Consider the following 15,991-nt stretch of genomic DNA (forward strand, 5'->3'; position numbering starts at 1 on the left):
ACAGTTACAGATGAGAGTGTTACTTTGTTATATACTGGTTTACAGCATACAATTACTATATATCATCTCAGTACATCAAAAGTATTTTGGACTACTTTCTTGCCTTCTGCTTCACCTCCACCTCCTGAGGGGCATTCTCACAAAGCTGGCTCTGAGTCCCCAAAACTTTGGGGCTAGAATTTCTGGTTGGGAAATTTCTGCTATCTACACAGATGTATCTATGTATGTATTAATAAATGTACTTTAATATGTTCTAAAGGAGTTTTTTTGTTTTTGTTTTGCATATGTAATTGTTTCTCTTGCTGATTTATCTTTGTATCTATTTACTAGAAATAAAGTCCATGCATTTTACCGAAGAAGCCGTAAGGCGAAACATGTAGAATGATTACGTGGAAAACTGTATGAAGGAAGTGACATTTTTTAATGTTTTTCTTTTCTGCAATAAAAATATATACTTTTTTAGACTTAAATTTGATGACTACAGAAAATATTGTTATTTTGCTGGGTAAGGCTTTACAAGGTGCTTTATACTATGGAAATTGATGCTGTATGTAACAATGTTTGAAAGGACTACTAAGGGAGAAAGGGAGGTTTCAGCTGTACCTTAGTCTTACACCTGGCAACTGGTTTTATAGCAACCACTATTGTCCCTACTTGAGTTTCCTAATAATATTGAATTAAGATAATGACTCTTACCAAGTGATTTCTCATTCTTCGCATTTTGTTGTGACACTGCATTGGTGGAGAGATCTTCAGGCATAGGCATGGGTTCATCGTTGTCATCCAAGCTGTCACTCAAGGTAGGACTTGGGGGGTTTCCTATCAAGTAAGAGATTACATTTAAAAATGTAAAAATGTATTGTTCATTTGATAACCTGGAATATTGATGGTGGCATACATGTCTGTCATGGGAGTCAACCATACAGAAAGACAACACCTAAAAAGAAGGGTAAAGTCTTTCTGCCATTTTAAGAAAATAATAGTAAAACAACTTCCTCTATATGAATGATACCATTAATTTTACCTTTATAAGACATCCGCAGAAAATTTGAATGGTAATAAAAAACCAGAAAGATACAATATTTGTTATTAACAATATGAACTGATTCCTGTGATCAAGTAGGCCTTCTTTAAGGGTGCTTTACAGGTTGAATTGGTTGTTAATTCTGAAGGTCTTTCCCTAATGCATTCTCTGCATTAAGATAAATGCTCTAGGGGCAAACAGTGCAATCTTGGGTGTAAGCCTGAATGAGTGCCCCCATAGCACATGGCTTGCTATAGTGAGCACTCGGCCACTCTGTGGGGGGGGGGGGCAATTCAGGGTTTCCGACAAGGGACCTGAGAAGAAGAGGATCGGAGCAGGTATGACATAAGAGTTTGCAATCACTTTAAGTGCTTTTATGCATGTATTAAGGTGAAAAACTGATATAGTTTAAAATAAAAAACAGCACATTGGCTTGATTTATAAGGCTGCAGCCACACACTAGAAGTGCTAATTTATCACTCAAGCAACTTTGTTATATTTCATAATATTGCTTGTGAGGCCACTGTAGCATGCCTTAAGTGCTGTTTCAGATAGATGAAACAGGCCTTCTATATCTAAATAGACACAACACACATATATAAATTCATTTTGTGCTGGTAGTATAATACACGTGTGTAGTTCTTTCTATCTAAATCTCTTCAGATATCACTCTAGCTGAACTCTAAGCATCTGAATGCACAGTTGAACATATGCAAACTGTCTTGTCTCTCAATTTGCACTTCTTTATCACCAGACTAGTGATTCACAAACCTCTACCCCAAAGCATAGCCAGACAGGTGACTTCATTTTTCACGCTTGGATTTATATTTATATGTCATGGTCAACAACCCAACCACAGCCTGCATGGACGCTGGAGGGGAATCACCACATTTATGAGGACATCAATCTGCTCTGCCTTTTAGTCAGCAAGCTCCTGATGTGATACTGACAGTAGTGTGCAAGGCAGTAAAACTTGACTTGCTGACAGTTCTGCCCCTTCTTCACTACTAAGGCTGGACATAGACCGAGGACATTTCTTTCCTGCAACCAGTGTTGACGGGGAATCCCTTCCACCAAGCCATTGGATTCTCCCAGTGGAGAGGGCAGAGGAAGCCGTCCCCAGCGGGTGAACACAGTGATTATTGCTAGCCACTATAACAGCCGCTAGCGATAATTGCGTGTAAAATCCGGCAGGCTGATTGTACCCAAATTGATTAATCAATCAACTTGGGCACATATAGCCTGCCCATACATGGTTGGAATCTCAGCCAGTTCCTGCTGAACCGGTCGAGATTCGAACCATCTATGGCCGGCTTTAATCCTGCTGTACTGGGAAATACAGGATGCAAATATGAATACTATTTAAGATACTTTTACTAAATGAAGTCAAATACAATTATACCTTTGGATACAATAATATTGCAACTTATTTCCAAACAGTGACATCACTTTGGAGCTTGCAGCTTTTTTCAATTTCCTGTTTCACCTCCATTCCTTGGGCCTGCTCACTATACTATAAATAGGTATCACCACAATGGGGTCATCCTTCCTGTGCCTAACCCCATTTTATAAACTTGCCAAAACACTTATTCTTAACAAACTGGCTGCTACTGCTCTTAGTTACTGGGCCTCTGTGCAGATCCTTACATTCTCGTTCTAATTTCTGGAACACAGGGATATTGGAAATAAATATTAAAGCATATACAATATATTATATTGCAGATTATCAGTCCATAGATGTGGTAGCTGCATTCCTTTATCTTTTTAAGGCTTTTTCCCTTTATTTTCACCTGGTAATCCTGCCGGTAACATATTCCCTACCCAAAGGATTCAATGGTCACTAACTGTACTGTATCTGTGATGCAGAAGAATTGTCCTCCTGATCTGGATTACAAACACCCCCCCTCCTCACCTCACACACAAGGGGTTAATATAGCCGTCTCCATTAGGCTGGGTTCACATCTAATCTTAATGCGGCAGGGGTCTAGTGCATCCCTGTTCTCCGTTTTAGGGACACATTTTTGTCTGAATTTGGCCCAGAAATGGAGCCAAAGACACACAGGACCTCTGTGCAATCCGCACCGTGAACAGGCTCCATAGAGAGATGGTCACAATCTCCTGTCATGAGAATTGTGGAGAAGCCCACTTCCAATTCACACTAGTGTGAACTCAGCCTGAAAGTATATAAGATTGATTTAGTAAAGATGTTTCATTTCCAAGGAAGTTTTCCCTTAGATTAGTAAATGTGGTGGAGATTAATTTTCCTTGCACATTATTGGATGATAGCTGTCAGCAGTAAAGTGGTATTAAACCCAAAAGAAAACATTTATTATATTACAGATTATCAATTCTAAGATGTGATGGCTGCCTTTGTTTGGGCTGTTTTTCCTTTATTTTCACCGGATGATACAGCCAGCTATTTTTCAACAGAACAAGATGTCCTGCAGATGTAGCAGTTAGAGAGTTGAGACAAGCCATTCAATACTGACAGAGCTGCTTACAATTATTAGCTTTTATTTATTTATGTAAAACCATTATCCCAAAAGTACAAAACAATCTATTGATGTAACAGCTAAAAAGTGTTTGCTTTGATTTTGGCTTTAATTTGTTTAGTGTTTTTAATCACTTCAGCCCTGGAAGAATTTACGCCCTTCCTGACCAGAGCACTTTTTGCGATTCGGCACTGCGCCGCTTTAACTGACAATTGCGCGGTCGTGCGACATGGCTCCCAAAAATTGATGTCCTTTTTTTCCCACAAATAGAGCTTTCTTTTGGTGGTATTTGATCACCCCTGCGGTTTTTATTTTTTGCGCTATAAACAAAAAATAGCGACAATTTTGAAAAAAACGCATTATTTTTTACATTTTGCTATAATAAATATTCCCCAAAAATATATAAAAAAACATTTTATTTCCTCAGTTTAGACCGATACGTTTTCTTATATATATTTTTGGTTAAAAAAAATCGCAATAAGCATTTATTGATTGGTTTACGCAAAAGTTTTGGCGATTACAAAATAGGGGATAGTTTTATGGCATTTTTATTAATAATTTTTTTTTTTTTACTAGTAATGGTGGTGATCAGTGATTTTTATCGTGACTGCAACATTATGGCGGCCACAACGGACATTTCGGACACATTTTTGGGACCATTGTGAGTTATATAGCAATCAGTGCTATACAAATGCACTGATTCCTGTGTAAATTACACTGACAGTGAAAGGGGGGGGGGGGGGTAGGGGTGGCTACGTGTGACACATCACCGATCTCTGCTCCCGATCACAGGGAGCAGAGATCAGTGACACTGTCACTAGGGAGAACAGGGAGATGCTTGTTTATATTAGCATCTCCCCGTTCTTCCTCTCCATGGGACGATTGCTGGTATCCCCCTGGCGATCAAGTCCGCGAGACCCACGACCTGACTCATGAAGAGCGCCGCCTCTTAAAAGGCAATGTACAGGTACGTTAGCTTGCCTGTAAGAGCCCTTCTGCCGACGTGTATCAGCGTGAGGTGGTCGGCAAGCGGTTAAATATGCTATTACAGCTAACACTACTCTCCCTCCAGACTGACAATGTTGCTATCCATAAGTGTCTCTGTTGCTCCTTCATCCAGTGGGGCGCTCTAATACAGGAGGTGTGTTACTGGCCAGATCCCCAGGTGAAAGCAGAGGGGGAAAAAAGAGAACTAATGTAGCCCCAACATCTAATGATTGGTAGGTGACATTTTTGGTTTTGGGCTTAATACCGCTTTAAGTTTGTTGTATATTTAACTTTAAGTCAAATAGGCAATGGTGAAAACAGGACTCGCACAACAGTGATCTATGAAACAGTACACTTGTAAAATGGGGTTTATTTACTAAAGCTGGAAAGTGCAAAATCAGGCTCACTTCTGTATAGAAACCAATGAGTTTCCAGGTTTATTACCAAAGCTTAATTGAACAAGCTGGGGTTAGAAGCTCTTTGGTTTCTATGCAGAAGTGAGCCTGATTTAGCATTTTCCAGTTTTAGTAAATAAACCCCATTGTGTATTTTAAAGTGGGGTATGCCTGTATAAAGGATCAGAAGCGTGTGCAAAGCTTGCATAAAAGTGCACATTTGTGCATATCTGCCTTGAGCAAATATCCCCTTTCCTCGTTCTAATGAATGCTGGTGACAATTTATGACCGGTTTTCCAGAGACTATGCTTGTAACTTCACCAAGCTGAGGCATAGCAGGTAAAATCTGCCAGTTAAAAGAGATAAGATCTCTGTGCCTTTTGGTTCTTTGGAAGTGCCGGATATTGTTCCGTTAAATATATCTATCTCACTTTGTTCTTCTCATTTCACAACTGCAACACTTCTTACCATCAGATATTAGTTTCAGAACAGGCAGAGATGTGTGTGCTAAATGAGGTTAATGTGGGCTGTGCTGTTCTATTGTCTCTTGCAAGTGTAACATTTCCCAAAAATAGCGAGACTACACGCACAGGCTTTACTGGCGAGCTATATATGCAGAGCTGTATGAAGGACTGAAATGAAAGAAACCATGATACTTATCTTAACAAGTCTTTAACACCCACTACATAAAGACATTTAGGACATGTGATCTTACCAAACTTATTAAGGAGATCACCAAACTTTTTTTTCACAATTATGATAAAAAATGTTTTTATATAATGCTTTAGTTTATCTTAAAAGATCCAGTCCAAATAAAACTGATATTCCATCTTTTTGGCTGAAGCAGGAGGGTTACAACACTTCACAATTTCTTATATATTTCTGGGACTGTGGCCTTGAGATGCACCCCTGCCTCAGCCATTATGAGGGGGTCCTCTATTCTTGCTATTTTTGCTTTATTTTTAGGTTTAATTATAAACACTTTATAACTGATATCACATTGAGTGCAATGGCGGCAGTTGGAATATCTTAAAGTCTTGTTTTTTCTCCAATAAAAATAACAAACGTGTTATATTTAACTGTTGCAGTGGATTTGCATCCTCCTCTTCTCGGTCCCTCTTCTGTGCTCCTGGCCCCTCCCTCCTGTTGAGTGCCCCCACAGCAAGCAGCTTGCTATGGGGTCACCCAAGCTGAGTCACAACTCCCTGTGTCCATTCAGACATGGAGCCCTAACCTGGCCCTGCCTCCTCTCTCCCCTGATTGGCTAGCTGACTTTGAAAGCCAATGGCACCTCTGCTGTGTTTCAGCCACTCAGGAGGGAGCATATCAGACAGCTGAGACACTCGTGGACATCACTGGACAGAGAGGGACCTCAGGTAAGTATTAGGGAGGCTGCTGCACACAAAAGTCTTTTTATCTTAATGCATCGAATGCATTAAGATAAAAAAAACTCCTGCCTTTAAAACCCCTTTAAGGTAGCAGGGAACAACTGAAACTCTAAAATGGAGAACAGAGCTACGCAGAAAGATATTTCCACTGGAGACTCCAAGAGATATAAGCCAATAACTCACCATTATCACTAAAATATTACTTTTGGTCGCACTGACCTTTTTAAAAAAGTATTCATGTTTGGCTAGAGGTCAAACAGTATATGCATTTAAAAAAATGTTATGGCCCTCCTACGTATGTGAAGATTTATTTTCCCTTCCCTGGGGTACATATTTTTATGTAACCAGAATGAAATGCACTTGTAGTTATGAAATGATCATTACCTATCTTGGCACTTGACAAGTCTTTGGATAGAAGCAGACAGCAGAAGATATCCCTTGCTGTTTTGGAGAAGGAACCTACTGACCTTTTTTTAGCAAATTGAATTTTTAGGGCCCAGTAGCTATATCAGTTCCCTTCATAGACAAAGCAAGTGCAGTCAAACAATCCAGGGTCACAAGTTTACATAAAGAACTATTTACAAAAGCATATATTTGGTTTTTGGAATTTTCTGGGCAACCATGTGCCATTTAAAATGCATAGAAACTGAGAAGATAAAACAGGAGTTGTTGTCAGTAGCAAGCAATCAGGTCATCATTATTTTATGGAACAATTAGGGAAAATATGATTTTCTATCATTTTATTGAATCAACTAACTATTGTCTCTAATCATCATCAAGAAACCCAGTGGAAGGATCCATTGTACACGCCCCCAGTAACATCATATACAGTGCCCACAATTTTAGAACTGAAGACAGACATTACAATTAGACACTCCTAAACCAGAAGAGTTGAAGCTGTTATAGCTGCAAAGGGTGGGCCAACACAATACTGACAGACTAACACTAGGGTGCCATTAAAGTTCATGTGCGTGTAAAGGCAGGTGTCACAATACTTTTGACAATATAGTGAAGGTCCTCTTTAAAATGTGGAAAATAAAGATGGATCATTGAACCTACTTCTTCTGTATTTAAATAACTATGCCTCTTTCTAACTTGGTCTCATTCCATCCTCCTAATCACAGAAAGACAACATTGTACAGACCACAGATGCAGACTACACATAGTGCATGCTGTCTGCGGCTGTCTTCTTATTCCTAACTTCCCCTTCAGTACCATGATCATTGTACTTAATGATACCATGCTTATATTGTACCTGGTCTGTATTATATATAGGTTAAAGGGTCAATTTTTCATTAAAGTTAAGTTAGATAGAACTAATTGCACTGGGGATAATTCACCGAGGCATATACTGTATATCAGGAGGTAATTTAGCCTGTCAGGAAATGCCATAAAGCTGAATTCCAGGAATTCAGACACTTTAAAAAAATTGAAGGAACAATATGGGTTAAGTCCAAAGAAGTGCATGATATCTCCTGGGCTTATTTCTATTATTTACATTTGACAGGTTTTGAGTCTCTTTCCAGGATCTGACACATAGTAGATATGCCTGTCCCTCCACTCTGCTGCCCATCCACAAAAGCTTAGTTATTTTGTGAATTAGAAACTATTATAAACCTTTTGTGGGATTTTGTCGGAAACCAGACATATAAGCATAGAAACTTGTACAAAAATAGCTTTTATTAATAACATTAGATAAAAACTGCCAGTGATATTGGCCTTATCTTAAAAGATGACAAAACATTAAAATTGTTACAAAAAAGAAGAAAGACCTAACAGGGATCAATAATGTCAGACTAATACTGAACAGACAGTGGTACATCCAGTTGTAATCTGCAGGCTGAGATGACCTCACTACAGCCCTTCACAACTGGAGAAATCCAACGTACAATGTTCTTTATCAGGGAAATACCACAATCGTAAACATCTACAGGTTTACCTGTGATCCCTTGAAAAGTCCACTAGGGGCCCAATGTATGGCAAGGAGAAATGGAGGTAGCTGAACCTACTTGCAGCGAAGCCACATGGTGGACAGGACCTTGGTTCCATGCTGCTGTCCTTGGGAAAATACCTATCCACAGATCTATGAGGAAGTTTGTACCCACTATATGTTAATGAAATTAACCCGTGTCTCCAAGTGGCTTTCGCTGCAAGTGGGTTCAGCTACATCCTTTTCTCCTTGCCATACATTGGGCCCTAGTCTGGTTGCTGACTAAATCCCACAAGAGGTTTGTAATAATTTCTACTTTGATATATAGGGGATGGTGGCAACCGTCACCCACATTTGAAGGATACAAATATTTGTTACACAGTATTTTGTGAGTGTGTTCACATAATGCCAAGGCTTCTGTGAATGAGAAGAGGGAGGGGCAGGCATAGCAGCTGCAGCGACTCTACTGTTCAAGATGCACAGCTCAGAAGGATCAGCATTGGGCTCCCAGAACTACAACAATAGCTGTCTCCTGGAAGCACTGTAAAGCTGTCAGATATAAATCATAGAGCTGTCATGCACCTCACTGGACTTAACTTGTAGTGTGCCTTTGTTATTTTTTACAAAGGAACAAAATTATTGGAATTCAGCTATAACTATAATAATATATTTGGGTGGACTTACTTGTTGATTAAGAATAATGGCTTGCATTTGTAATTATGTTTTGCTATGTCCAGTAAGTAGCTTTCTAAAGCAGTAGTAAAGTCTATAATGTTTTCTTTAACAAATGGGTCCCCTGTCAGGTTTAAGCCATAATATACTAGTAGCACTGCCTACTAGTACATTATGACAGACTTAGCTACAAACACAGCCTTCCAGCGCTGCGCTCTCATCACTCTCTCTTGTCCCCGACAGCTCCCATCTTCGCCTGGTCTTTCCTCCGGGTTTGCAATCTCCGGTCGCTTAATTGGCTGTGCCGGGGCAACATCACAACGCAGCGGCACACAGAATGGGCCGTAAATGTGGTCTGAGCTGTGCATGTGCAGCTCAGACCACATTACTCCCTGATAGGCAGGGGGGAGAATTATGACAAAAGAGACCACTAGGGTCTCGTCTGTTATAAAAGCCCTGCCTGTCAACGAGTTTTTTAAAAATGACTTTACTACCACTTTAACTTTTCCCCAAAAATAATAACAAAAAAATACTTTTATATAATCACACACATAAGTTGGACTTGATGAACTTGTGTCTTTTTTCAACCTCGCCTACACTATGTACTATGTAACTCTTAACTCTAATACTTAAAATACAGTATTCAAACAATCACATTCAGCAAAGGCTTATAATCAAGATTATTATATTTCAACTTCTTGCACATAATCACTTTCCCACCAGTGGAAATGTTTTCTGGCCCATAAGAATGCACCACCAGGCAACACAATCGGCTTTCTTAGTAAGCTTCCTAGGAGCAATTTTTAAAACTCTCCTTCACTATGCAGTCAATTTGTCAAATCAATTCAGGAGCCAATCACCACATAAAAACATAGACAGGATAAACAGTGTATACCGTTCTTACAGTTATGTACTGTATGTAGTTATCTATTCCATAATTATCTTAAAGTAGAAGTTCAGCATAAAACCTCTACTTGCAGCCACATCCTAAGACTAACCTATCTAGCCCTGTAAAGCAAAAATCCCTATACATACCTTTACTGAAGCCGTTGCAGTCCAGTAACATGCTGTGTTGTCAGCGGTGGCTGCTCTGTGTAGGTGGGAGCAGAAGAGACAGCCAACAATAGAAGCCCCACAGTAACTCTATGGGTGACGTCACTTCCCAGGCATTTCCCAGCTGTTGTTGGCTGTCTTCTGCACACAGCTTCTGCTGCTGGAGCGGCTTCAGAATAGTTATGTATATGTGTTATATTTTTGCTTTACAGGACTAGATAGGTTAGTCTTAGAGTTTGGCTGCAGGTAGATTTAGAGATTTTAGTTTTAGGCTGAACTTCCCCTTTAACCCCAAAGTAAAACAGATCTATTTTTCATGGGTTTGATTTACCCACTTTTGATGTGCAGTGTGTCATCCCTGCACCTCTATGGCTGCCCCCCCCCCCCCCAAATATCAGATATTAGGTTTGGCGCTCTAACATATTTGCCTCTTGGCCCCTGTTTCAGTTGTAAAGACACCAACACTACAGGAAATGCTGCCATAATGCATCACAATCACAAAAGAAGAGCTGTTTACTACTTGGCTGTATAATCTCTCTTATAAATGGCTCCAGTTAACAGAACAATCAGACAAGTTTTATGATGATTTCAATACAATATATTAAAAAGTGGTTGTAAAGGCTGAAGGTTAAAAACCTTCAGTATGCAGTGTCTCTCGCCCCCCCCCCCCCCCCCCCAATACTTACTCAAGCCCGATCCCAACCAAGCAATGTGCATGAGAGCGACTGTTGTCTCGGGTCTCTGCCCCCTCATTGGCTGAGACACAGCAATGGGACCATGGCTATCAATCACAGCCAGTGAGGAGAGAGCAGGGGGGCAGAGCCGAGCCCCATTCCGTGTGTCCTATGGATGCTCAGAATGGGGCTGTGTAGCAAACCCGCCTGAGTGCCCCCAGAGCAAGCGGCTTTCTCTAGATGCTTCCAAAATATAACTAAATGGAAAATGTTTCTTTCAGTTTTGCAGCCACATCCTAAGACTAACCTATTTAGCCCCGTAAAGCAAAAATCTGTACGATTTGTATTGCTACCTTCCCCCTGTTAGCGAGATTCACCCTTTTTGTCCTTTTTACCATTATCAGTGATAGTGAAAGTAAAAGAAAATCACAAATTTTGATTGTCCCCAGAACAGTAAACGAGGGGAACTCTTCCAATGGTGACCTGGGGGGGTCCAGAAGATTCCCTTAATTTACATGGATTTCCTCTCACGTCATATTTTGGTCATGAGACAGGAAGAGAAGGGAAATCTCCTCAATGGCAAAAAAGCTGACAGGGGTAAAAACCCTCCCTTACTCTCTCTATAGTGAAAAATTTTTTTTACCTATAGTTCTAATTTATGGACTCACATAAATTAGGATAAATGAACCCCCAAAACAAAAATCCAGTTCACCATTCTTAGATGAGGTAGCTACTTTCATTTTCTTTTTTAGGATGTTTTGCTTTATTTTTCACCTGTTGTTCCCACCAGTAATTCTTTTGTTTTTCAACTTCCTTTAACAGACCCAGATGTGCAGCATAAGTGGCAGTTAGAGGGTTGAGATCAATCATTTAACACTAATAAGGGCGATTACAATAAATTTGTTTTTATTCATTCATGTAAAGCCTCTGTCCCAAAAAGAAAAAACTGTAATTCCGCGTACACACAAGCGGAATGTCCGACAGAAAAGGTCCGACGGGAGCTTACCATCATATTTTCCAATTGTATGTATGCCCCATCGGACTTTTTAAATTTAAAATTCTGACAGACCTAGAGATTGAACATGTTCTAAATATTTCCGATGTGACCAAATCCTATTGGGAAAACCGCTAGTCTGTATGCTGTTTCGACCAAAAACTACGCATGGTCTGAAGCAAGTACGAGACGGAAGCTATTGGATACTGACTATTGAACTTCCTTTTTCTAGTCCCATTGTACGTAATCTAAACATTATATGTGGTGGTTTGGACTAAACTACAATATATTACATTTTTGTTTTGGATTTTAACAGTTATTTAAAGTGGAGCTCCACCCAAAAGGGGAAGTTCCACTTTAAGGACTTGCTCTCCGCTCCTCTTGAACAACTGGCACATTTAAGGAGCCAGGGGGAGAAGGTACCCGATTTGGACAGGTGCCCGCTTCCCCTTTCATAGTTCTCTTCCCTCCCTCCCCCTGCAGTCTTCTGGGACACTGACAGGTCCCAGAAGACTGCATCCACCACTCATGATGCACAGTGTGACTCGAGCATGCTCAGTGGGCACCTTGCTCTGAAGTCGCAAGCTGCCACAGCCAGGTGCCCAGAGTGAAGGTGCAGGGCCAGGGACCGAAGACAATGGGTGAGACCAACTGGGGTAAGCACACCGCTGGATCATGGGACAGGTGAGTGGCTGTTTTTTAAAAGTCGGCAGCTAAAGTTTTTGTAGCTGCTGGCATTTATTTTTTCTACAGGAGACTGGAACTTGCCTGCAAATAATTGGATGATGGAAGACAGTTGAGCAGACATGGATATGTCATCTGCCCGCTCTGCTCAACAGGGGATTAGTGGACAGATCCACTGCTGATCTCAATGTTTGCCCAATGTGGAAGGGGCCCAACTCATTACTCAGTACACTGTTTACTTGTAACACACTTGTAAAACACTTGTAATTCATTCAGATTCAGAAGAAGGTAACCACCTCCTGCCGTATAGGCAAATGACGGTGGCAGGGTGGTTCTATTGTTCTGGGACAACATCATAGGATGTCGTCCCACTCTAGCCACACGGCATATCCCAAACAACACAGCTCTTTACCCATGTGAGTAGCTGTGTCCAATCACAGCTGATCACATGTAAACAAGGAAATGCCAGTCATCTTCTTTCCTTTCCTCTCACTGACAGCGTGTGAGGAGAGGAGAGCTGATCAGCAGCATTTCCTCACAGGGGAGACCTGCACAGATAATCAGGGCACAGTGTAGCCCCAACAGTGCCCATCAGTGATGCCAGTCAGTGACCATCAGTGATGACAATCAATGCTGCCTTTCAGTTCTCCTCGTGCCTGTTTATCAGTTCAGCCGATCAGCGCCATCTATCAGTGCCCATCAGTGCTGCATATCAGTGACTCCTCATTATTGCCACCCCATCATTGGAGTTTAGTTCTGTCTCATCGGTGCAGCCTCATCAGAGAAGCAGAAAAACAGAAACGAAAGAAAAAAACATTTACATTTTTTTTGTGCAAAAACTTAAGAACCCAGTACCACCAAAAGAAAGCTCTATGTGTCTACAAAAATGATAACAATTTCATTTGGGTACAGTGTTGCATTGTCATTCAAATTGTGACAGCGCTGAAAGTTGAAAATTGGCCTGGGCAGGAGGGGGTAAACGTGGTATTGAAGTTGTTAAGCAGGATTTTTTTTTTCACCTGTCTGTGTATTTGGAAATAGGAAATAGGCTAGGGTGAAGGTATAAGTTTTAATAAATGTGATCAATATGGTATCCAATTAAGTAGACAAAGCAATTAATTGATGCAATAAATGCAAATGCAGCTTCTAGCAAGCCACTGCTGACTGCAAATGGTAAATATAAAATAGTGATGTTGTAATCCTTTTCCTGGAGTTCATTGAGGGACACATGAACAGTAGAATTCAGAATTCAGGAACATTGGGTTACACTGTTGGGGACATGCATCCTTTTCTAAAGGTTTATTGAAAAAAAATAAACAAGAAGAACAGTACAAAAACCATTAGGCATGGGTAAATACAATCAGTACAGAAAACATATCTCAGTGTCACAGATATAAGTAGAAAAGGCGATAACACAATTCCATAAATTGGTTACAGCTGGAGAATAGAGAATCAAACAATAACTTCAGATGCAGGCAGATGCCCAAAAACAGGAAACAAAACAGACATGGAATCATTTGAGTGAATTAAGACACTGTGTCTCAGAAGCATGGAAATCACACCCGGGTAGGTAAGGCAGTAGAGGGCCAGGTATGTGTCTCAGAAAAAAGGCTAATAGAAGTCAGATCAGGAATGTCAGAAAAAAGGGGGTGGGGAGAGGGTAAGGGGGAGAGAAAGAAAAAAAAAAGGGGGAACGAAGATGGCATGGGGCCCCCCAGTTGGCCGATCTGTCATGCAGCCAGTGAGGCAAGGATGAAGTCCTGTAGAAAGAGGGCAAGCCATAAACAAATGGTGCTGTTTGAAGAGTGCTGTATGAAGAGGCATATATCTACCTGTGTCCAGGTAGATATATATGAAGACGCAGTTTGTTTGCTGATGTGTACCAGTTTCTCCTTCTCCTACCTGATCAATGCGATGGAACCATTCAGTGAGTCCCAGTGGAGTTGATCTCCAGAATCTGGGGGATAAGCGTTTTGGCTACATTCAGCAGGTGCATTGTGAGGGATCTTTTGTATTTGGAAGGGGACATATCTGTGTGGTGTAGGAGAAAAGTGGCTGGGTTGAGAGGTAGGTCCATGTCCATTATCTGTTTGATCGCTGAGTGTATGGTAATCCAGAAGGGGCGTATCCAAAGGTAGGACCGATGTGCATCCTTGTTGTCCAATTGATACTAGATGCATAAAGGATAAATTACTGTCCTGTTGGATTTCATGCAAAGGTTTTGCACTCTAATAAAAGCATTATGTGTTTTGGGATCCAACATAGGACAGATGTACCATTTGGCTTTAAAAACAGTGAACAGGTTTTAGTAAAACCAATGAAAGCCTACTGTTTGTGGAACATCATGAATGACTCCTTGACTAAAGAGTTTTGACAAGGTAGAATAGAGATCTATTAGCCTTTGTGGAAAGGTTGGAAGTATTCACAACAGGAAACAGGGCACAGGCACTCACACATTAGAAATCATGTTGGTCCAGGTGTCTGCAAAGGCTAATAGTAGTCTCCCCACTTTGGAAATTGTGAGGAGAACATGTTTGCAGGTTAGGTTGACTTCAGAGCCAAGGATTTATAACTGAATTGGGTCCATAAATTAAGTCTGGATTTAAAGTCCTTGGAGAAATGAAAGCAATTCTTTTTGACCCTCAGTAGAATGTACGGTATATTGCTGAGTGGGGCTTAGGTTTATTTTAAAAAATGATAAAAACATACTTTTACTGCCAGTGACTTTTTTTATAAAGTTGTCAAGGGAACCCCAAAGAGACGGTCTTCCTCAAGGTTCCTTTTACATTGTCCCTTAAACCAAAATTTTAGCCAGCGCTCGCAACATATCAATAGGCAGGAGACAAAATAGCATAATACAACAGGCATAAGCTGTAAACAGTCCATAACTGACTAGTAAGTAAGAATGGCATAAGGTTTCTTAGATGTTTTCTTGGTTTACACCACCTCCAAGGCCTGGCAAATTGCCATGAAAAGGATAAAAGATTACTGGTCAGAGCCTGTTGGTAAAAAAAAGGATTTGCATAGAACTTGCTGATGTGCTGGTGACATTTCTACATATAAGCAGAGCTAAAAGTGACACAGCACTTAATTCTTCTACGTGTTAATTAGGGAATAATGGGAGAAAATGGTGATAATGTGTCATGCTCATATGAGGACAAGCCCCATATAACATAGTTGTAGGCAGGGGCGGATCCAGGGGGGGGGCAACGGGTCAATTGCCCCCCCCGAAAATATTTCACTTCAAGGCTTTCTCCCTCCGCCACCTATTTACGTTTGGCGAGGAATCGTCTAAATGCAGTTGCAGGGACTTTATTTCTGCTTCCCCCACTCCAAGATGGCTTAAGACATAGTCAGTGTGCCCCATCCGTTCATTTAGAGGGGCCCAGGCGGTGGTGTCCTTATGGGGGTAAAGACCATGGTAAAACTGGGGTCGCCGCTACACGCTGTGTAGTATTATTTGCAGAGCGGTGCGGACGTGCCCAGTGTTTCTTCCCAGTCAGGCGGAGTGATCTCCACCCGACAGGACCTCCCTAGTCCCGGCTGGCGTGACGTCATATTTCAGAGGCCGGGAGCGCGAGATTCAAAACAAGATGCTGTCCGACCTGTGAGCCCATCTGCATTGTCTGCAAGTGAGTGATCACTTAACTGCCTTAACTCCTTAACAGTGTGTTAGCTGTGTGAACTGCTGAAGTGGT

At 41.0% G+C, this 15,991-nt stretch overlaps 1 protein-coding gene across 9 annotated transcripts in view; it reads right to left on the minus strand.

The window, feature by feature from the left end:
- Nucleotides 1-15,991, minus strand: part of IKZF1 (IKAROS family zinc finger 1) — a 174,904-nt gene that overhangs the window by 109,842 nt on the left and 49,071 nt on the right. For all 9 annotated transcript variants that reach the window (XM_077491780.1, XM_077491776.1, XM_077491773.1 and 6 more), the window contains exon 3: nucleotides 697-819. In XM_077491780.1, coding sequence (XP_077347906.1) covers nucleotides 697-819 — 123 coding nt within the window. The remainder of the gene's footprint in view (nucleotides 1-696; nucleotides 820-15,991) is intronic.

The sequence above is a fragment of the Lithobates pipiens genome, unplaced genomic scaffold (assembly GCF_037356315.1).
Source record: "Lithobates pipiens isolate NorthernLeopardFrog02 unplaced genomic scaffold, aLitPip1_a1.2 Scaffold_19, whole genome shotgun sequence".
In the NCBI taxonomy this organism is placed as follows: domain Eukaryota; kingdom Metazoa; phylum Chordata; class Amphibia; order Anura; family Ranidae; genus Lithobates; species Lithobates pipiens.